General features: G+C 37.6%; 1 protein-coding gene across 13 annotated transcripts in view; it reads left to right on the top strand.

Moving 5' to 3' along the window:
• The window catches only part of MAST4 (microtubule associated serine/threonine kinase family member 4), a 216,928-nt gene that overhangs the window by 160,262 nt on the left and 34,651 nt on the right, over window positions 1-22,015 (top strand). For all 13 annotated transcript variants that reach the window (XM_079330483.1, XM_079330482.1, XM_079330477.1 and 10 more), the window contains 6 exons: window positions 4,146-4,303; window positions 5,632-5,707; window positions 7,162-7,371; window positions 9,774-9,875; window positions 14,441-14,573; window positions 20,010-20,077. In XM_079330483.1, the coding sequence (XP_079186609.1) occupies window positions 4,146-4,303; window positions 5,632-5,707; window positions 7,162-7,371; window positions 9,774-9,875; window positions 14,441-14,573; window positions 20,010-20,077 (747 nt within the window). The remainder of the gene's footprint in view (window positions 1-4,145; window positions 4,304-5,631; window positions 5,708-7,161; window positions 7,372-9,773; window positions 9,876-14,440; window positions 14,574-20,009; window positions 20,078-22,015) is intronic.

The raw sequence follows: 22,015 nt of genomic DNA, 5'->3' as shown, positions 1-22,015 counted from the left end.
TGCTGTAGGTATCCTGGAATGTGGAGAAGTTTTATGTGCTCTTTGCATATGCTGTCCCTTATTTATGGATTTAGATGGACTGTGGATTTATGGAGTTGGATTTCTTAACTTCTGTAATAGATCATTGTTGACTTATTCCATTATTATTTCTGACTCGAATGTATAAATAATAAAATACTTATATGTCTTCCCTACCATTAAGGAAATATTTCCACCATTACTTGTGGAAATAAAACTGTTTTTCCAATAAATACTTTTTAATTTGGTTGAAGAAAGCAGCAGTAGAGAATTCATGCCATAAGTATCTATGATATTCCACCCTAAAGGGTAAGGGAGCATCCAAGATTGGTAAATACTTGTGGTTGAAAGAAATGACAGAAGTCAGATGATCCACAAAAACTCACTCAGTTTTATTTGTAAATTGCACACTTGGCATAGATGTTGGTATATTCTCTGACCTGCTGTATAAGCCCATATCAATGAGTTTTGTATAAAGAGGTAGGATGAGAAGGAAAAAGGAAAAAGGAAATGGGGAGAGGGGGGAGGAAGAGATCACCAATCCTGGTTCCAGCATTAGTCCAGCTGCTGAGATATATTGGGGTATCTGGGAGTGCCCAAGGCTTGTGAGCGGGGTACCATTTTATAGAGAAGCTGTTGCCATCCTGAGGGTGAGTTTCACACTTTCCATGCAAGTTAGTGGAAATGAAAATTAATGGAAATGCAAATGGCCCCTAAGTCCATTCTTCTGGGTCCTTGTGGAAATCGATCAGAGGGCTTCAGGGGTCTTTGGCAGTCTTGATTCCCCCCTGCTCTACAGTCCATGTCTGCTTCTCCACCTCATTTCTCTGTGCTCTTCTGATTGTGCTGATCTCCAGGAGGTAGATCAAAGACCTTTGTCCCAGAACAGTGCTGTCCTACCTCCCTATGGCCGCTTGTCCAGTCACATCTTGTTCTTTCTCACAGTGTTATTGCCAACAGTCCTTGGCTGTTACTATCTGCAGTCCTTGGCTGGTGCCATGGCCACCCTGCTATTGGTGTTTGAGACAAACACATTTGTAGTCAATGTATTGGCTTCTGCACTATCTCATGGCTAGTTTTGTCTGTTTTGCCCAAGAATTCTCTACACTGTTGATAAGCCCTGCAAAAGCACTTGGACAGCCTTTGAATTCTAAATCTAGCCACTATTTTTTCACTTCTTAGAGGTGTTTGTCACTTTCTTCTTTTATCCCCTGGATGATATATATGAATCACAAAACCAAAACTAGAAGTGCATCCATCTGATTGGTTTCATACACTTTTTCAGAATCTGAAAGAGCTAGCGCAGTTCAGTCTTTTCCTTCACATTATTACTAATTCTTAGAGGAAATGAGACCAATTCATACAACACCCTAAATGTACATATGGAGCACTCCCTTTTCAGTGATGAATAAGTAAAATTTACATTAATCTAGACCTGTATCAACCAGTGAGCAGAAAGAGTTTTTTCACATTTCAGTAGAGCACAACTTTGGTCTTCACAAGCAACTGAAAGTTAAAACTTGTCAACACTTGGGCCAAAGTGTCTGTAGTTACCACAGTTATGCTGAGGTAAGTGTAGCTCACCATTTCTTGTTACCCTGGCTTTTTGTTTTTGTTTTTTTTAAATACTGAAAGTGATGAGAGGGATAGAATTCTCTATTTAATGGAAGCTTGTGGGTTTAGAAGTGGTGCCAGTACCACATATAGCATTTATTACAATAAAATCAAAATTAAAATACCTTCTGCTTGATTGCTCAGTTGAAAGGAAGTTCTTGGCTTGTTTTATTCTAGTACACTTGAATCAATTCTTGGCAGTTAGAAGATACAGTTGAGATACTGTGTGTTGTAGGAGAGCAAGCCTTGTAAAAGTGATGAAGTGAGAAAATACACCACTGCATATTTTTCTGATCTGCATTTCTGTGTCAGAACATTTGAGTTTCCATACTGCAGTATGACTGAACATCTTAAAAGGATTTTAACTCTAGTGTGACTTTTGGAGCATTAATTTTAGAACGCCAGGAGAAATATTTTGTTTAATTTTGCTGTAAGAATTTGGATTTGTACTGAGACCAGAATTTAGATCTCCAAAAAAATGTACTTTATGCCTGTGATGGTCCTGATACAACTGAGAATGGTTAGTATTGAGAAGATACTTGCTTTAGTTGTGTAGGATCTAAACTCTGTGACACCTTATATGAGGAGAAGTGTAATATGAGTTATTTTCCCACTGATCTTCCCATAATCCCCTGAAACCAAAAAGGTAGAGAATGATTTTAGAGGAATAGCCAGCTGTGATGCTCTGTATTGGGAAGTTCTCCTGTGCTAGAGTACCTTTTATTTTCCAGAGCATTGCTCTAGAAAATATGCTGTGAGGTAAACTGCAGCTAGTATGTGATAAGAAAGAATTTACGTTTGTGCCATATGCTGATTTATGCGTGGTAGTGTGCTAAGGAAGAATTCCATGCATGAGGTACTGTAACTGAACAAGTTACTACCTATCATATGAGCTGTGGTAAATTCTTGATGCATGCCTCTTAGCCCGCAGCAAAGCAAGGTAAGACAGTCTTGCAAACTTCAGCGTGTTCTGATGTGGTGCAGCATTCCCATGTTGACCAGTCCTTCTTAGCCTTCACTGCCAGTGGGTTTTCTTTTTCATTTTTAGAAGGCGACTTCATGAGAGTTGGTGTGACAAAAAAGCTTTTCTTTTGCTTCTAAGAGTTGGGATATTAGCCTTTATCACTCAAGTTGACAGGAGATTAGAAAGACTTCCTAGTTTCTGTGCTTACCAGCCTGGTTATTGTCTGTTGACCTTAGCAATGCAAGGGCAATATTTGCGCAGTACAAAAGTTTGTTGATTTCCATCACTAGAAATGATGTAACAAAGAAGCTCTTTACAATGTTTGCCTCCATTAAAAGAGCACCCAGGCAGGGACCTTGGTGTTCAATATGACAAGTCACATAATGGTAATGGGCACATGTAAATTGATACCCAGAACAAATTAATTTTATTGAGAAATCCAGCTGGAGATTGAAGAGCTCCAGAAAGATATCCAAGTTTTTCACCTTCTTCCCTTTGGCAGGTAAAATATAGGGAATGTCTGCATGGTACTAAGCAGCTTTGTGCAGTCACACATGAATATTTAGGAACCAACTTGAGTGACTGGCTTTGGTACCAGAAACAGTAGGGCATTTCTCTAAGTTTGTCACTTCACATCCAACTGTTGCAAGGGTGGTTAATGTTTTGAAGTGTGTATGTGTTCTTTAAAAAGAGTACCAGAATACCAGCCCCAGATTCATGAAAAAGTTCAAAAGTTCTACCTCCAAGCATCTGACATGGCTCATAAAAATCTGGAAAAGTAGGGTAATATGTCATTTGCACTGCTTATGTAATGCAGCTTTATACATAAAATGTTGCAAGGGTGTTATTGTGGTAGCACTTCCATTTTCATATTTATGTCTTCCAGTTTTATGGTAAGTGGGTGGTTTTAGTGTAATTCCTTTTACTTTTTGCCAGCCATATAACTGATCTTGATAAATGTATTGAATTTTCTCACTTATTTTAAATGTAGAGTATTTTACAACATATTAGCGTATTAATTTTTTCAGCAAGATTTTTGATAGTATTTAGTTTTATTTTTAAGAGCATTGATAATGTCTTGAATATGGATAATGAAGTACCTTTATTGTGAAGATGTACAATTGGCATTGTGACAATAAGTTGTACTTTACAGTTACCATATTTAGGGTGTCCTATTCCAGTAATTAATTTTCAACATACTCCATTTTAGCTATTCTTGTAATCATTGACAACAGGCATCAGATAATCACCTTTGCCTTAAAAAATATAAATTTTTGAAATGCAATGTGTCTTTTGGAACTGAAGTGTTTCTTTTTTTTAATATTTACTCTATACTTAGCTCATGAGTTTGAGAGTGATTATTTATTTTCTTTAAATTTAAAATTATTTAATTTTATTTCTAAAATTATTTAAATTCTTCTTTATTTTTTTAATAGGCATGAGAAACAGTAATTAAAATTTTTAACTTAAATTTCATGAGCACCAAATATGGTCTTGAAAATGTTTTTTTCACTCTGATGGAAGTTTGTGTTTTCTTGTGCTTCTGCAGTCATCCTGCTCATCCCAAGAGAAGCTGCACCAGTTACCATACCAACCAACACCTGATGAGCTACATTTTTTGTCTAAACATTTCTGTACCACTGAGAGCATTGCCAGTGACAGCAGGTGCAGGACAACTGCGATGCGCCCTCGGTCCCGAAGTCTCAGGTGAGTTTGTGTATCTGAAAACAGGGCTTGGATCTAAATTCACATGTTGTGGGGACCATCAATGTTTTACACTGGGGATGTGTACTGGCTTTGAAATGGCTGAAATATATATGTAACTAAGGCTGAGTGAAGAATATTCCTTTAAAGACTTGTTCTGGTTTTGGTCATGACTTACTTCAGGGGTAATAATTGTTAAGATAGGTCTTAGTGTAAAGACAACTAACCTGCAGAGACTGTCTTCATGACCTAGTCATTAATGACCCAATTGCAGTATTCCCTTTCTGAATATATACCTACTCTGTCCTTAGTAGTAGCCTCTGAATGTCTGTAACAGACTGCCTGTATCAGTTCTGAAGACTCTCAATTGTGATACCTTGTGTCAAAGTTTAGTGTTCAGTTTTGACCTTTAATAATACCAGAAGCCAGATTTAGATTCACAGAATTATTTAAGTTGTTGGAAGGGACCTTGAAGATCATCTCTTTTCAACTCCTGTAGTGTGGACAGGGACATTTCCACTAAACCAGACCTTCTAGACAGATTGAATGGGCCAGAATCACCAATAGAGGAAATCTGTGTTGAGATTTTTTTTCAAGGGCTTTGTAGTGGACAGTGAGGCTCATGATAGCAAAAAGTATTTTGTAGGTTTGTGAGGTCTGTGGATACATCCTTTTATGAATTCTTTTCCTTGAAGTCTTGTGCTTTTTTTTCCAGGCACAATGCTCCAGATTTGTTTGATGTGTGCATATATATGACATTATTTGTAGGAAGTTACTGCCTTTATCTGCTGGTCAGATTGAAAACAGATTTGTTTTTTGTTGGTTTTTTGTTGGTTTTTTTTTTTTCAAAAAAGCAGATTTGCTTTTTTCCAAAGATTTTTTTTTTTTCAAATTATCTTTTTAGAAAAACAAAACTCCAACCAACTCATTTTGTACTTTTTCACTTGCAGCTACCAGAGTTCTTAGTCAGATCTTACTATTCTGATTGTATCTAATCTTCAAAGGTACAGGTATAAGACCAGTCAAATAGATCTCTGTTGCCCTTTTGAGAAAAAGGATAATGTTCTCAAGGCTTCATGTGCCTTGAAATACAGGTGCAAACTAGGAGAATATCATGGTTAGCACTTATATGTCAAGTATATTAAATGATCTTGAGGACTTGAATAGAAATAGCAGAAAGGGACCAAGTGTACCATTGATTGCAGACTGTACCTTTCCAGTGAAGTCTGTTCTGACTTTTTGTTGCAAATAAATCATACAAAAATATAAGAACTAACTGTATATAGTTCATTCTGGGACAAATATAAAGGGATAATTTGCTTTGCTTGCAGCCCTGGACGTTCTCCTGCTTGCTGTGACAATGAAATAATTATGATGAACCATGTCTACAAAGAAAGGTTCCCAAAGGTAATGAATTGTATTTAAGATACTGGGTATCTAAATTGATAGGCAACATAGGTTCTAAGTAAGTGATGCTTTTGTTATGGGAAGTAATGAACCTGCCTAGTAATGGCTTCCATAAAGCATCACTGAGCTCTTACTGCAGTGATAAAATCACAATGAAGAAGACTGGCTGAGAACTGGACTTTCATTTGGTAACGCTGCCAAACTGGTTTAGAAATGAATCATGCTGGTAATACACTCTGCTGATTGAAATCTGATGATATATTGCATTTCAATAGGTGGTGTGTACATGGGGCAAATGCATACTGCATTAGTTAATCAAAACCAGTTTCCAGTGCTAAGTCTTGAGAATATACCAACAGTCTTGAGTGATATACCAGCAGATTCCTTCAGTTAGTGCCATTTCTTCGTTTTCCCAAACACTTCTGTATACTTTACATACATGTATATGTATTATATGTACTGATTTAATGCACTTAATTAGATCAGTACACAGATGTGGGGGTTTTAGATCAGTACACAGATGTGGGGGTTTGACTATGAGATAGGAGGACATTTTACTCTCCTGTGCAGAGATCTTGAGACACAGATGACTTCCTAGGTGCAGGTGTGTGTGCACAGCTTGTATGTTCTTGATTACTCCTAGGATTTTGATTACCCCTGGAAAATAAAACAAGGTACTGTTCCTAAAGCGTAAATTAAAAAGGGAGAACTTTTTTTGTGTTTGTTCATATAAATATGAAAGATTTGTCAAGATTTGCAGACTAATCGAGTAACAGCATGAAGTGTGAAGAACTCACACTTAGTGTTAAGATATGAACTGAGATGTGGGATTACTGTTTAATAATATAAATATCTTCAAGGGGTTTTTTAAAACATCTGCAGTTCTGTGAGAACCAGACAGTTGATTCTGTAAAACAGATGCATCTGGGAACCTGCAGACACGTTTGGCAGGACCTGTGAGCCTGTGGTGCTTCTAATTAGTTAAATGAGCCTCATTCAAGCTCTGTTCAGTGAAGTATTTTTATGGAATAACCTTTGTGAAAGTAATGACTATATTCTGCTTCTAGTGTCTGCAGTTTCAGCAGAACAAAGTAGACCCCTGTGAGTTCTCTTTTTTCTTTTTATGTATTTCCACTTTGGCTTTGACTTAAAAGCTTTTTAGTTCTGTTAGTGATTATCACAGGATTAGTGCACAGTTAATCACCAGTGGCAGGCAAAGTGGGGAAGCTGCATAGTAGAACAATAAGGCTGTTGCTTTTCTGGACTGGTAATGTGGGGAAATGTCATTTGTCACTTTGCCTTTGCATATTTGCCTTTTGGCTTCAGTCCTTTCATGCATTCCAGCTAGGTGAATTCTTAGGCAGTACAGAAATGTTCTAGAGTCAGAAATAACTTCAAGGCTGTTAATTTCATGTAGAGCTGATGTAATGTGCTGAACAACTACTTTTCTATAGGCCACCGCTCAGATGGAAGAGAGGCTTCAGGAGATTATAACAAATCATTCTCCAGAGAACATCCTTCCTCTGGCAGATGGAGTGCTGAGTTTTACCCACCATCAGATCACAGAACTGGCTCGAGATTGTTTGGATAAATCTCACCAGGGCCTCATCACATCACGATACTTCCTTGAATTACAGCAGAAATTAGACAAATTGCTACAGGAGGTATGAGCCATGAGACTGCTCTGTGTTTGCCTGAAAAATTGTTTAAATCTGTTTGCCTAAGAGTTTTCTTGAATGTTGTCTTAGATTATGACTGTTTACTCAACCAATTGTCAAAGTGGTGTTTATAAGATGCCTTAGTACACATAATGACTCCTACAAAAACTGTAAGGCACCCTAGCATATTGGTCTGGAATAGGGGGCTGTAAAGTTTCTGGAAACAACAGCATTATGTCCTGCAGTGCAAGTTGTAGATTGCTTAAGAAGTGTGTGCATAAGCCCCAGACAGAGCTGGCTATTTAATTAATTTTGAATAAATGAGGTAACATGCACACCTACCTTTTATCAACCCTACTGTGTTGAGAAAGCAGACAGCAACCCTTAGCTTTCCATTTGTGAGAGATTTTTTATTATTTATTGATTTGTAACATTTGTATCATAGCTGAAATGTTTATTAACAGAAATAGTGTCTTTTCTAAATGTGTTGAAACTTTCATAGGATAATCAGCTAAATTAATTATGAACTTGAAGCTTGACAAATGTTCTGTTACATAAGTCGCTGTAGTTTATAGTGTATCATTTTCAAAAGAATGAGTGTAACATGTAATGTACCTTAAAATGGCTGCACATGGAGTTTAGAATATGTTCACTAACACCTCTCTGAAAACCTGCTAAAAAAACATGCCAGCACATTATTCTTCTATCTGTGTATAAAGAAATGCATTGTTTAAAAATCACAAAGCCACTAATTTTGTCATATTCTATGATGCTAATTCTTTATTATGAAAAAGATTCCTGTTCTGCAAAAACATTATACCTTAAAAAATTCAGACTTAACTTTTTACTCCACTGTTTCCTTGTAGCACAATATGACACTATGAAAACATTTTGTTTGTAAACTTTGTTGTGGGCACTTAGTTGTGCTGTGGTATCGCATGATTCATCTGTTGTCAATTCCCAGCTGCAGTCTTCAGTGGGCAGCTGCATTTCCTACTGCTGCTTGGCACTGTGCAGTTGCTTTAACCTGGTGAAGACTCCCCTCAAGGTTGAAGCTGCTTGGTTCAGCCAAAATTCTTAGAATTTTAAGGTCAAGTGGACCTGAATGCTTTCCTGCTTCACCTCCCTTAAATATAATACGTATTAAATATTTTGTTCACTTAGGCACCTAAGTGTTCATAAAACTCCACAAAGATGCTTTGAATTTTGTTGGTGGTTGAAATAGTCAGGTGTACGTTTACAGAACAGTTTTATTTGGACTAAGTTGATAATGTTCAGAATTACGCTTCTGTCCAGTAAAGGTTTTTCTAAAGCTTGTTGCAGACTGCTAGATGACATTTGTGCTGTTTTCTTTTTTGTTTTTTTAAACTACACAAATTAATGAATCTCATATATTTGGTGATTTTTAAAGTTTTGGTACTTAAGAGCATTTAGAGCAATATGCATAACTTCCTATTTTCATGGAGTTTTTTTCAAAAATGTGTTATAGGAGAAGTGCTTATTGGTCCACAGCAATAATTTTCCTTTTCCTTATTTCCTTGTGGTTTTGAATAAGCAAGAGATGCTGAGAAACTTAAGTTTGTGAGTTCTACTGTTGAGAGCAAGGAAATACTTTGATATTTGAGACAAGGACTATTAGTACATACTAATTGGAAGGAGAATTATAAGTTTCTTCGCATTGACTAGCATATTTAAATAATGTAATTTGTTATTAGAGGAGAACATTTTAAAGAAACTTGAAATGCAGCTCAGACCATTGTGCAGATGTCGTCAAACCTTCTGGAAGTATTTTTCCTGTATGTTTTCTTCTACAGCACTTCCCCCTCTCTTTTGGAATCTTTGTACAACTCAATTTTTCATTGTCATCCTCTCTATACATGTATCTTTACATGAAGCCTCTCTGCAAGTATATATTTTTTTATATGTTTATCAACATATGAATTGTCATTTTCCTATGACTGACCAAAAGGCAGTATGAATTTGGAATGGATGTTACTTTTATCTCTTGCTATGAGTTATGTTAGTTTTCACTTTGGCCTAACATTGATAGCAATTGAGGCACAAGCTCTATACATACATCTGTGTTGATCTGTATTATTACACTGTATCTGCTTGTAAAACTGGTGGTTATAGCTTAAGAAACAAGGAAAAAGAAAAAAGTAGGGATTTATCTGCTGAAGGCACACTTTTGTTGTTACAGTGTTAGAGTTTTAGAGCTGGGATTATTTGAACAGAAGTTATAGTGTTGCTCAGATATTTGTTATCTCTTCTGGCATCTTGAAATTGATGCACTCTTTGTATCAGCTACATGCTTCAAACCCTCCCGGTGTCCTAAATATCATATATGCTTTCCTGAGCAGTGCATTGAATGTGATTTGCTTTAATATGACTTTATTTTTATCTTTTAGGCACAAAAGCGGTCAGAGAGTGGAGAAATGGCGTTTATTAAACAACTTGTTCGAAAAATCCTGATAGTTATTGCTCGTCCTGCTCGCTTACTGGAATGCCTGGTGAGGTCATGTTTACTCTGAGTAGTGTTTTTCACTTAGTAGTGTAGGCAGTTCTCTGATTTGATATTCAAGGCTCTTTACAACTGATTTTTGGAACATGTCAAACAGTGTAGGGCTTCATTGTTAGTGGGATCTTTTCCACTTCTGTTATTGGATATAGTTTCCTGGCAGCACCCTCCTGCAGTTTTGTTTGGTTCCCTGTCATTGCAGATACTATGGTATGGAATTCTTTTCATCAACTGAGGAAGCTGCTGTTTAAAACCAGCTGGCTTTTTCTGTTGTTTTGTCAGACTTCTTCATTTCTTGGGAAGACTGTTCCAGAATTGTAATTGCTTGGTGGTTTGTCTTAACAGTTTTGTAATTTAGTTGCACTCAACAGATCCAGAACTATAAATAGCTTGAGGTCAGCTCTGTAGTACCTGGTCTGGCGATAAGAGCAGAAGGGGGATTAGGTTGTCTGGATACACAGGTAGTTAGTATTATACTGGGGACCAGAAGAAGCAGAATAGTTGATTTATTTATGTGTGAGCATAGCAGCAGTGTTGCCAGACTGGGTTAGTTTGAGCCTTTTCTTTTTCTCTTTTTTTTTTTTTTTTTTTCCTTGCCCATGCTGTGGGTGCTGGGATGGCTCAGGTGCAGAAAGTTGCTCCTACACGCAGAGCCAGTGTGCTTCAGTTGTTCAGTTGAGCTAATAAACACTAGCAGAACACAGTGTACACAGGAGGATGGTGTAGACACCCAAATACCATGCCAGAGCCAGCCTGAGTCCAAAAGGCCTGGCAGGCAGCCTGAGCTGACTTTGAGCCCCTCTGCTTGCCAATACTAAGATCAGTATTGAAGCTGGCAGGGCCTGTGTGGAAGCCAGCCTGCAGCTAGACTCAAGTTATGCCTGAAATTGTCATAACTGTATTCGTGTTGCACTGAATCTGAGCTAGTAAGTTTTTCCAACCTGATTTTGGCTCTGTGCTGTGTCCCTTCATCTGTGGCACAGTTAATCCACACCCTGGCATGTTCAGCCATGGGTGTTTTGAGAGCTGCCTCTATTTTGTTTTGGAAACATCGAGTCTCAATGTTCCCAGTTGCTTTTTTGTTTGTGATTTGCAGTTCAGAAGGAATCTAAAAATAAGATATGTGCTTTGAATCAGCATGAAAGAGATGTTTAAAAAAAAAAAAAAAAAGAACAAAACTAAAAGGGAGGCTTGGAGGCTTTAAAGAGAAGAGCGCCTTAACATGTCCCACTTTTGCTGTTGAATCCAAACTTGTTTTACTCCTTCTCCCCGAGAAGTTGTTCCATATCTAGTGTGCTGTTCCCTGTTCTATTGTAAATTTTGTTTCTCCACATCATCCAGTTTCTTACTAAAACAAGAATTTGTTTTTTCCCTCTGTGGTTTACATCCTTCTCTAGTATCACACATCCGGAAATGCTCTTTAATGCATCTTGTAGGCAGTCAGACCAAGATTTGTTAGTAATAGTTTACATCCTTCCAATACAGGCTTTCTAGCTTTCTCCCATCAATCCTTGCTCCCAGCATCATCATTCTCTTAGGTTTCTAATTGGGGTGCTGGAGTGTGTCCAGTGAAGGGCAGCAAGACTCCTGAAGGGTCTAGACAATGTATCCAGGAGGGACTGAGGGTGCTGGGTTTGTTCAGTCTCAAGAAGAGAGGCTCATGGGCACCTTATTGCTCTTACAGCTCCCTGAAAGGAAGGTGCCAGGTGGGAGCTGGTCTCTCCTATGGTGCCTGCAGGACTACAGCAAATAGACTTAAATTGAGACAGGGGAGATTCAGATTGCATAATTGGAATTTTCCCCTGTTTGAGTGGTCAGGTATTTGAATAGGTTGTGTAGGGATGATGTGATGGAGTTACCCGGAGGTGTTCAAGAGGTGTTGGGATCTCTTGCTGAATGATGGTTCAGTGGTTTGGGGGTTACAGTGGTGCTGCTGGATGGATGGCTGGACTGAAAACTCTTAAAGGTCTCATTGAACCATGATAGTTCTGTGGCTCTAATTCAAGTTCTCTCCTGGTGTTCTATTTGCCTATTAGTTTATTCTCCCTAAGTTTTAATGGAATCTAGTCCAAATCTCTATTCAGTTAGTTTCCACTTTCTACCACTGGGATTTTATCCTAGGCTGTTTGCTCTGCCTTATCCTTCAAGTACAGTGATGTGCATCCTGCACCCTTCCTTATGCTGGGCATGCTGAAATGAGTGTAAGAGTAGTGGTTCAAAGGCCAGATGTGACTCTTGAGTTTCAGAGCAGCAGTGGTAGGGAAAACCAGTCCAGCTTGCTTCAAGTGTTCTCACTTAAGACAGGATTGTCAGAAGGTTTAAACTGGGTTATAACAACCCTACATCGTATGTTTCCAGATACGGGTAGCTTGAACTAGTTCAGTCATGCAATCATACAGCAATACATTTTACATGCAAGAAGATGTGAAGCCTAGATCATAAACAGAATTGTAAACTTTTAGTATCTTTTTCCATAGCATCTCTCTGGAAACTTTTGGATATTACTGTATGATATTTTAGAATATCTGTCTGAAATAGATACTAGGTGTGGAAAACTTCCGCCTCTGTAAGAAAGTTTATAAAATTGTAGGAAATTATACTGGCTTTGTGGTCATCAGACATTTCAGATTCCATACTTAAAGCTATTCATTTTCTGATGGTGATCTTGTCTCAGGTGTTCATAGCATATGAAATCCTATTTCAGTTTGCTTGATAATCATGGAAATAAAGGCTTTATGGTTTCATATGTGGTAAGAGCTACTGCCAATTATTTATCCATTTGTACATGGAAAATGAAATGCAGAGTTGAAAGTGAAGATCAGAAAATAAATTAATTGCTTCTTATTATACCTGTGTATGCATATATGTGTGTTTGGATAGTTGTACACACATACACACACACTCTCATATGATTAAAATTACCTGGTTTGAAATTGCCTTGTCTTGTTAGTAATGGAGAAGAAGCTGTATATCTGCCACTGCAGCAGGTCAGGAGATGATAATGTTTTCATGACAAAAGAAATGGAAATCTCAGCACACAACATCATGCTGTTGGCTGTTTTAGTGCCAAGAAGTAGCGTGTAAGAGAGATAGCTGGGGACAGACAGCATGTAAGATGAGGAGAGCAAGATTGAAATAGCATGTACTGTTTAGTTACTGGTTCAGATTTTTGGGCAGGTTTGCAGCATCATGTGACTTTGGGCTATAGTAAGGCAGCTTAGACAGTTCATGGGTTTGTGGTTAAGACCTTTGCAGTAGATTGTACATGGTGAAAAGTGTTTCATGACACATGTAAAACTAAGATTGTTTCCCTAGGACTGAAAATTCCAAAGATACTTTATTTCAGACATGCTACAGTTTGTCCTGTTAGCTGCAACAATTTTGATGCTTCCAAAACCCAGCATGGTAGCAAATTTCTCAATCTGCCTTCTGGGTCAGGATGTCGACTTTCCAAGTCCTGAGTAGCCTGGGGATCTGGGACAGGACCCTTGTGACTCAACATGTAGTCTAAAATGCCATGGAGTTACATTTGGCTGCAAAACAGTCAGGAAATTAGCTGTCTCAGCAGTCTGCCTGGCTTCTACAGGTAGTTGTGACAGAGTTGACTACTGCAGGAAAAAGTCTATTTTGTAACTTTAATGTCTGGTGGTTGTCACTCTGTTAAAGGTTGTACCTATAGGCACAAACACCTTGAAGAATGCGACAATCGTGAACAGATGTTTTGGTATGCATTCGTGCCAGTAGAGAGAGAAATTAAATTGCATTTAAAAATACCACCCACAATGTTTTAATAATCTTCCTCACTTCTTTCAATGTATTTCTCTTTTTACAGTCTATAAAGGTAGTAAAATAAATGTATTTCCAAGGGGCTTGGGAATGCATACAGTTTTGAGTTTCTATTGTTTTTATTCCTTTTTGTTCCTTATTGAGGCCTGCCTTTTTGGTACATTATAAATGATAGTTATAATATAGTTAATTCCCACAGGAGAATGTTTCATTTCTGGATTTGAAACAATTGGATCAATGAAGCTGAGATTTTTAAAATCAAATTTCACTTTCATCTTCATTCTATAGCTAGTGATTTATTTAATCGTATTTTCCATAAAACACAGTGCATATATATATATATTGATTAGAAATATTTGAAATTAATACGTCAGAAGTAAAAAGTTTAGTGCAATATATTTACGTAGCTGGAGCGAATTTTTATAAGCAAGCACATGCAGGGAGATGTTCTTTATTTGAAACCTTAGTTTTGCTAGTTATGTCATTTCACTCAGTATTACATGAGTTTTTGAGGGCAGAGAACATACTGTTCATATAAAATTGTGCTCTGAAATAATGACATGTGATTCCATTGCTTACATCATGTTACACTGTACAAGAATCAGAACAGATTAATAGACTGCTAGTAATAGAATAAAGGGGTATTGTTTTAAGTAGGAAAATGCCATATATGTAGAGATAGAAGAAGCAAAGGAAGTTATGTTCTTTTTATGCTAGACCCTAAGTAGCCAGTTTCAACAGAGAAAATGATGATGTTTGGTTTTCCTCTAGGAATTTGATCCTGAAGAGTTTTACTATCTTTTGGAAGCGGCTGAAGGTCATGCTAAAGAGGGGCAAGGTATTAAAACAGACATCCCTCGATATATTATTAGCCAGCTGGGCTTAAATAAAGATCCTCTGGAAGGTAAGTGAATCTGGGTTCTTCCTTCTTAATGTGTTCTATCATTCTGAAAATCTGTGTGTATCTGAGAAGGGTCAAGGTAAAGATGGTAGCAGAACAAGTGTTTGCTGATCTTCACTGTACTCTCAGAAGCTCAAACACATTTAAAAGGCCATTTATTCTGAATAGGATTTTTTTATACACTGTGTCAGTGATACCACTCATCTTCTCCCAGCCCAGCAATGCAACTTCCTCATGCAGCTCTAGCTGAAATTTACTGGGATAACTTGATAGTGACTGTCATCTAAGCATAGTTATAAAGGACTCTTGTTTGAGCTGCTGTTTGTCGCTCAGTGCTCCCAAGTTTCTTCATCTTGGAGTATCTGAGAAGACTGCCCCATTAATTTTCTGTGTAATTCGAGTCCATGTTGGGGGCTTTTGTCGAGAGAGCTTAGGTTCCAGTGGAGGTATTGTCACTGCAAAATTTTTCTTTACTGTGAGAGTGGTGAGGCACTGGAACATGTTACCCAAAGAAGTGGTGGGTGCCCCATTCTTTGAAGTGTTTTAGGATGGGATGGAATGAGGCTCTGAGCAACCTGGTCTAGTGGAAGGTGATAAGGTAACACACCTCGCTGATAAAGGGAAGCCAGTTAATGTGATCTTTTTGGATTTCAGTAAAGTTTTCAGTACTGTCTCTCACAGTGTCCTGCTGGACAAAATGTCCAGCATACACCTGGATTAGAACATCATGTGATGAGAAAGCATTTGGCTCGTGGGTCAGACACAAGGGGTGACAGTGAATGGGGTGACATCAGGATGGGGATCTGTCACTAGGGGGATTCACAGGGCTCCACCTCAGGCCCTGTGCTCTTTAACATCATAAATAATTGGGTGCAGGACTGGGAGGGATACAAAATTCACAGATGGTACAAAACTGGGAGGAGCTGTTGACTTCCTCCAGGCTGGGAGGCTCTACAGAGAGACCTTGACAAATTAGAGGGCTGTGCAATCATCAGCCATATGAAATTCAGCAGGGAAAGTGCCAGATTCTGCACCTGGAATGGAACAACCCTGGCTGTACAGACAGATGGGAATGAGAGGCTGGAGAGCAACGCCATGAAAAGGACGTGGAGGCCCTGGTTGATGGCAAGTTGAATGTGAGCCAGCAGTGCCCTGGCAGCCAGGAGGGCCAGGCTTGTCCTGGGGGCATCAGGGACAGCATCACAGGCAGGCAAGGGAGGGGATTGTCCTGCTCTGCTCTGAGCTGGGGCAGCCTCTCCTCCAGTGCTGGGGGCAGTTTCCAGCAATATTATAAGAAGAACTTTAAACTGTTGGAAAGCATCCAAAGGAGGAAAACAGAGATAGTGAGGGGCCTTGAGGGGAAGCCATATGAGGAGAGGCTGAAGTCACTTGGTTTTTTCAACCTGGAGGAGACTGAAGGGAGATCTCATGTCTGCAACTTCCTCATGAGAGGAAGAGGAGCGGCAGACACTGATCTCTTCTCTGGTTGACAGTGACGAGATCTGAAGGAATGGCCTGAAATTGCCAGGAGAGGTTTAGGTTGGATATTAGGAAAAGATTCTTCCCTTAGAGGGTGGTTGGGCACTGGAACAGCTTCCAGGGCAGTGGTCACAGCACTAGCCTGACAGAGATCAAGAAGCATTGAACAATGCTCTTAGGCACATGGTGAAACTCTTGTGGGTGGTCCTGTGCAGGGCCAAGAGCTGGACTTCATTGTTTTCAGGATGGATGTATCCACATTTCCACAGTATCAGTGGATACTGTGATTCTGTGTCCCAGCCCCTGGCAGAAGGTTTAGAACAAGATGATCTTCAAGGTCCTTTCTAACCTAAGGCATTCTGTGGTTCTTTTAAGGACAGCATTGAGAAAATTAAAATTACTTCTCTGACCTAACCAGATTGTCTTCTTTGCCACCCTGAGACTAGGTTTTGTCACTGGTGACAAATAGAAGTTGATTCATTGTGTTCAGTGCTAGTTCTGCAATCTGGAGGAAATTAGCAGAAATGGCATCATGGGAAAAAGAGCCTAGCTGGTGCCCATTAGCTTGTCTACCATGTTGTTAGCCAGAACTAGGAGAGGGCTAGATAACACAAAATAATAGCAAAAAAGATGATAAACCTTTTTTTTTAATTTTGTTTTGCTACCTTTCATGATGTAAGATCACATGTTGTTAAATCAAAAACGTAGTATATTGTGTGTTAAAACCCATTTGCTGAACTGAAGGAGTTTGTGAAGTTCAGTACTACCTGTTGTCAGGAATTCGGTAAGTTCTAATTCAGTTAGATTGAGTATTGTTACGGATGGCATTAGTATTATATTAACAGATCTAAAGAAAGTCAAGTATTATTAGTCCACTTCCTATCTTCACAGCACTTCCTCATCCAAATTTAGTATTATTTTTTGCCTGAGATGCAGATTAACGGCTTTGATGCTTTTTGTTTATATTTGGAATGCAACAAAGGAAGTCAGACAAATCAGGAAAATATATACAAATACTTTTTTCCCCTTTGATATTGGAAAAGATCAAGAAGTATTGAAATTCTCTGCAAGATAAAGCATTGTCATGTGGATTTGATGAGCTGTTGGTCTGTCCTAAACTGACAATTCTTAATTCCTCACTGATCAAATATGTAATATTTAATTTGGAGGATGGGTTGAGAGTTTTGTGTCATTGAATCTCGTTCTGCTAGTTGAACATTACCTTTCCCATTGACTCTTTTTGGCCACTTGGTTAAAAGTGTTCCTCAGCAGTAATCAAGAATCTGTCACTACCCAACTTGATTTTTTTTTGGACAGTTTATTGTGAGAAAGGCCTAGAAACAAATGCCTATATAAAAATAAGGAATACTGCTTTCTTTAACTAAGTATTTGTTCTATGGGAGCATACTTCACCTAGGATACATCTTACTATATTTCATAAACTGAATATTAATGAATATAACAAATTTTGAGGCATTCAAATGATAGTTGAAGTGTTGGGTTTGGGCTTTTCTTTCTGAAGGAAAAAATGGATTGTGTGGTTTGTCAGTAAATACTGAGGGGTGTATGATCTGTGGATTACTGATTTTGGTTCAGTTGGAGATTTGAGCAGTTGAATTATTTAGTGTTCTGTTTTAAAGATTAATATATTAAAGTGTTTGTAATAAGTAATTTAGGCCATCTGATTTGTGTTAATGCTTTCCTCCCACACTCCAAAAAAACCAGTATAAATCACTGCAATGACTTCTTAAGTGATCTGGTTTTGATGTAAATTGGTGTCTCTATATCTATGGAAGCAACTTAAGCAAAAATAAAAGAAGGGCACTATGGGTTTATGCCCTGGAATTAGTGGTTTGCAAAGAGAATTATGGGGAGCACTGTATTCATTTCTGTAAAAATGTTATGGGAAGATCATCCTCAAGAACTTTAAAGCCCTTTTATGTAAAAATAGAAAATTTTTAAAAAGCAGAACCAAGTTTTCCAAACCCAAAGAGCGCACCTCAGTAGCACTACTTTTCCTGTAACACAGAATTGTGTTTTCAACCAAGACGTTAGTTTTTATCTTCAGTATTCATAAATGTTCATGCAAAGAATTTTATTTCATCTGCAGGGAAAAGCAGCCTACTTTCGACTTTTCTCTGCTTGTCTCCTTTATTGCAGTTGTAACTGTAGTGTACTTTCTTTGGGTGAAATTATGCTTTTATTATTTGGAGATAATGCTAGATAAATTTATACTAAATTGAAAGCAATACCACAACAGATTCATCTCTTAGCAGAGACTGGTGGCTGCATTTCTGAAGAGTTCCCTGGGGAGAAATTTTTCCCCATGTTTTTTAAATTACCATCTTTACCTTTTTGAATCACGAGTCTTTAGAAATGGTTTAAATCAATGAAAGAAAAAGGACAGATGTTTAATGGTCTTTAGATGAGTTTGAAAAATCTCTTCAGACATTGCAAAATGGTTCCATAGCTTCCTGTTTTGAAAGCTGACTTTTGGTTCCATCCCATTAGTAACTACTACTTCCCAATAATATGGATTTCTCAGATGGTGGTTATTTTGCAAAAGTTTTGTTTCGAAAAGAATTATTTTAATTTGCTATTTATGAAAGTAATTTCAGTTGAGAAGCCTGTCAAAGTATTTTATTCCAGTAGTTTGGTTCTCACCCATACAATAAGGGTTTCATCAACACTATTTTCTATTCTAAATTGTGACTTTTAACTGGAAAATCCACTTCAGGTTCAGCCTATATAATTTGTTTTTCTTTAAGATTTTGTTGGTTCTAGTGGGGGTATTTGTCGTTGTTTATTGACTCGATTTTTGAGATGCTTTTTAGCTTTTTTAACTTGAAGGATGTGTTTCGCTGTTGAAGTGACATTCTGATTTCTTCTGTTTCCTTACACTTACCACATGTTTTGGTTTGTATAGTGGCTACAAAAAAGAACTATTCCTTAAATCTTTAGCTGCTCCAGCAGAAAACTGTCTATGTGGTTAATTTGCTTTTAAAATTTGCAGTAAGTGTTGTGGAACACTTAACTTGTAATAATCACTTGTTTTTATATTGAAAAATCCAGTTTAGGTTTATGTGGAAATATTCAGTTATATTTTGTAGTCATAAATTCAGTTATCAGTCATGAGATAAAAATGAATCTTGGAAATTTTTGGTGGTCTTGTTTCTTTCACAGCACATAATTGTGATAAAATCTACATCTCCGGCTATGTAGGATATCTAATTAAATATGTATATAGATCCTGAGGTCTTTTGCTGAGCACTTGCTGGTCTATTGAGCTTTTTTTACCTAGATGAATTCTTGGTTGCTACCCACCCTGAAGAATAAACTGGGCTTAGGAGCTCTGCAGCCTAGGTTGACCCTGGCAGGGGCAATCTGATCAACTTTTAGACTCCTAAAGGAGAAGTCATCTGTGTTAGTAACTATAAATTATAAGCTTCCACAAAAATGGCCTTTAGCTTATTCTGCTAGGCTTACCATCATTTCTTTGTAGAATTAGTAACCTATTTAGAATCCATCTTAGGTCTAAGCTTAGAAGCTTTTGTTCTAATTGTGAAGAAGCCCAAGAAGATGGGGCCTACTGTTAACCCTTCAGGGGCTGAGATCCTCAGGAGTTTTAGCAAAATAATGCTGTCTTTCCCTTAGTGCTCAGTTTGTGCTCAGCTCTTGGAAATCCCAGGTCTCAACAGTGAAAACACTATTGCTCTTCATTGCTTCATGGCTAATCTTCATTACTTCAGTTGAAGATTATTACACAGGCACTGAATAAAAGTCCTCATTATCTGGGTGGATTTTTTAATATAAGCTTTGAGATGCCCTGAAAGTTATATGTCAATTGTTAGGACACCATCTTCTATTATGTATTCCAGAAAGGTGTCTCATGTTTTCTGTGCTTCATTTAGTTTTGTACTTTCCATAGTTTAAAATGAAGTTTTTGATTTTTCTTTCCAGAAATAGCTCAGCTAGCTAATTGTGACAGTGGGACAGCAGAAACTCTGGAAGCGGATGAATCAAGAAATGTAAGATTTCCTATTATGTTGCCGCTTTTGCTGAATGTGAACATGGAAAATCTGGTGTGTTCCCCCAACCCTGCCTGTTTGTTCTGTTTTCTCTTGGTATGTGTGAAGAGATACAATAAATATTGGTTAATACTGACACTAACTCTGTGATGCTCTTCAGGCAGAAAGCTTTCAAAAGGTGTAACCAAGCTTTGTACCTATTTTCTACCTAGATATCTCTGTCTTCGTCTTCCAGAGAGTTAGGGTTTACCATGTGGCAATAACTTTACCACAAAATCCACCACTGCTTTTTTCTTTCTGTTCAATCAATGTATTTATTTTTCTTTTAGAATTATTGGTAAACTGTTTAATAAAGCAAAGTATTTTTAAGTGATTTTAAAACAGTCCATTCACAGAGACAGCTAATGATCGAATTAAGAGATTTTGAACAGATCTAGTGAAGACACAAGGCAGAAATGAGTATGTTGGCAAATAGCCTGGATTCAGAAAGTTGGTTTACAATTTGAAAGGTTGTATATCATCCTTCTGAATCTTTGTTCAAAAACATTTTTCTACAGCAATGGGTATCTTAGAGTAATATTTTGTTAGATGTTTGCTCAGGATGACAAAAGAAAAGTGAGTTGGACATGTTGATTACGGCCTTAAATGCGATTATATGAAATTCTTATTTTTAAAAGTTTGTTCTTATAGCTTGGATTTCAGTCAACAGAGTAGATGAAGTTCTTAAAATTTAGTCTTGATTTTCAGTACAAGTGGATAGTGAAAGTGAACTTAGGGGATGTCCAGGTAATTTAGTGGTACTCAAGAAATATTTACAAATGTTGACACGCATGGATTATCTGTTAGACCTGTTCTAATACATAACAAAAAAAACATTCTCTGGTATGTGATGCTATGTTGTGATATTTTCTAACATTTGGCAAAATGCCACTTATGAAGGATTCTGTAATTGACAAAAAAAGTGTTTCTTATTCTGCTGTTTTCATTCATCAGCATTTAAAATACTGTATTAGACCTGAGCAGCATTTAGTGGAAGTATACTGACAAATTGAAGAAAAGACAGAATAACTAGAAGGCTTAAGGGAAGTTCCAAAGTCCTTAACTGAATCTAAGGTGCAAAGTGGCTTAGCATTAGCTAAGCAATTGAAATTGTGAAGTTACTTGTGCTATGCAAATGCTGAAGAAATACAGAAAGGGTAATGTGATGTAAAGGAATGTAAACAGAGAGATGATGAAGCCAGTAAAAACTGTAAAGGGAATATTTGGAAACATCTCAAAATGTAGCTGTGGAACAAACACACATGGGGAGTGACAGGAAGCGTAGCTCTGAGGTACAGGACTGCTCACAGTCATAAAAAGCAATTAGGAAGAATCCTGTACTGGCAAACAAGTGGGCTGAACAATTTAGTAAATCCTCTCTGTCAGCTCTTGTGTAATTCATTGTTTTGACATTTTTACATTTCACTTGCACTGAATTTTCTTTAGGAAGCATTTAATTGAAAATGTTTCAGCCAGGTCTACTGTCAGCTTCCAACTGTTGTTTAACTGCCTGGGTAGGGATCATGGAATTTCTTGGAGATTCAAAAGACATTTGAAAAAGATCTTGTGAGTTTGGAAGTATGCATTTGGAGTCCTGTGCCTTCATCTTTTTCCCCTGAATCTCAATTCTAATTCACACATCCTCAAGATTAATTAAAAATTCAAACTAGAAAATAGGTCTTGCTGTACTTGGGGCAGCTTGTTTTTGAAAAAGTTCTGACAAAGAAGTAGATTAAAGTGAGTTCTTTAGAGGTAGAATTTAATGCATTTTTATTTTCCATATTTTTCTCTTCCATTTTGTCTCTTTTCACTATCCTCCTTGTTGTATCACCCTATCCTAACATTAGTTTGAAGTATGCCGAAGTTTATCTAAGTGAACAAGAGCTCATCAACAGTTTG

The sequence above is a fragment of the Erithacus rubecula genome (assembly GCF_903797595.1).
Source record: "Erithacus rubecula genome assembly, chromosome: Z".
Taxonomy (NCBI): Eukaryota; Metazoa; Chordata; class Aves; order Passeriformes; family Muscicapidae; genus Erithacus; species Erithacus rubecula.
Note: the sequence above shows the minus strand (reverse complement) of the source record. Positions and strands in the feature narration are given on the sequence as shown.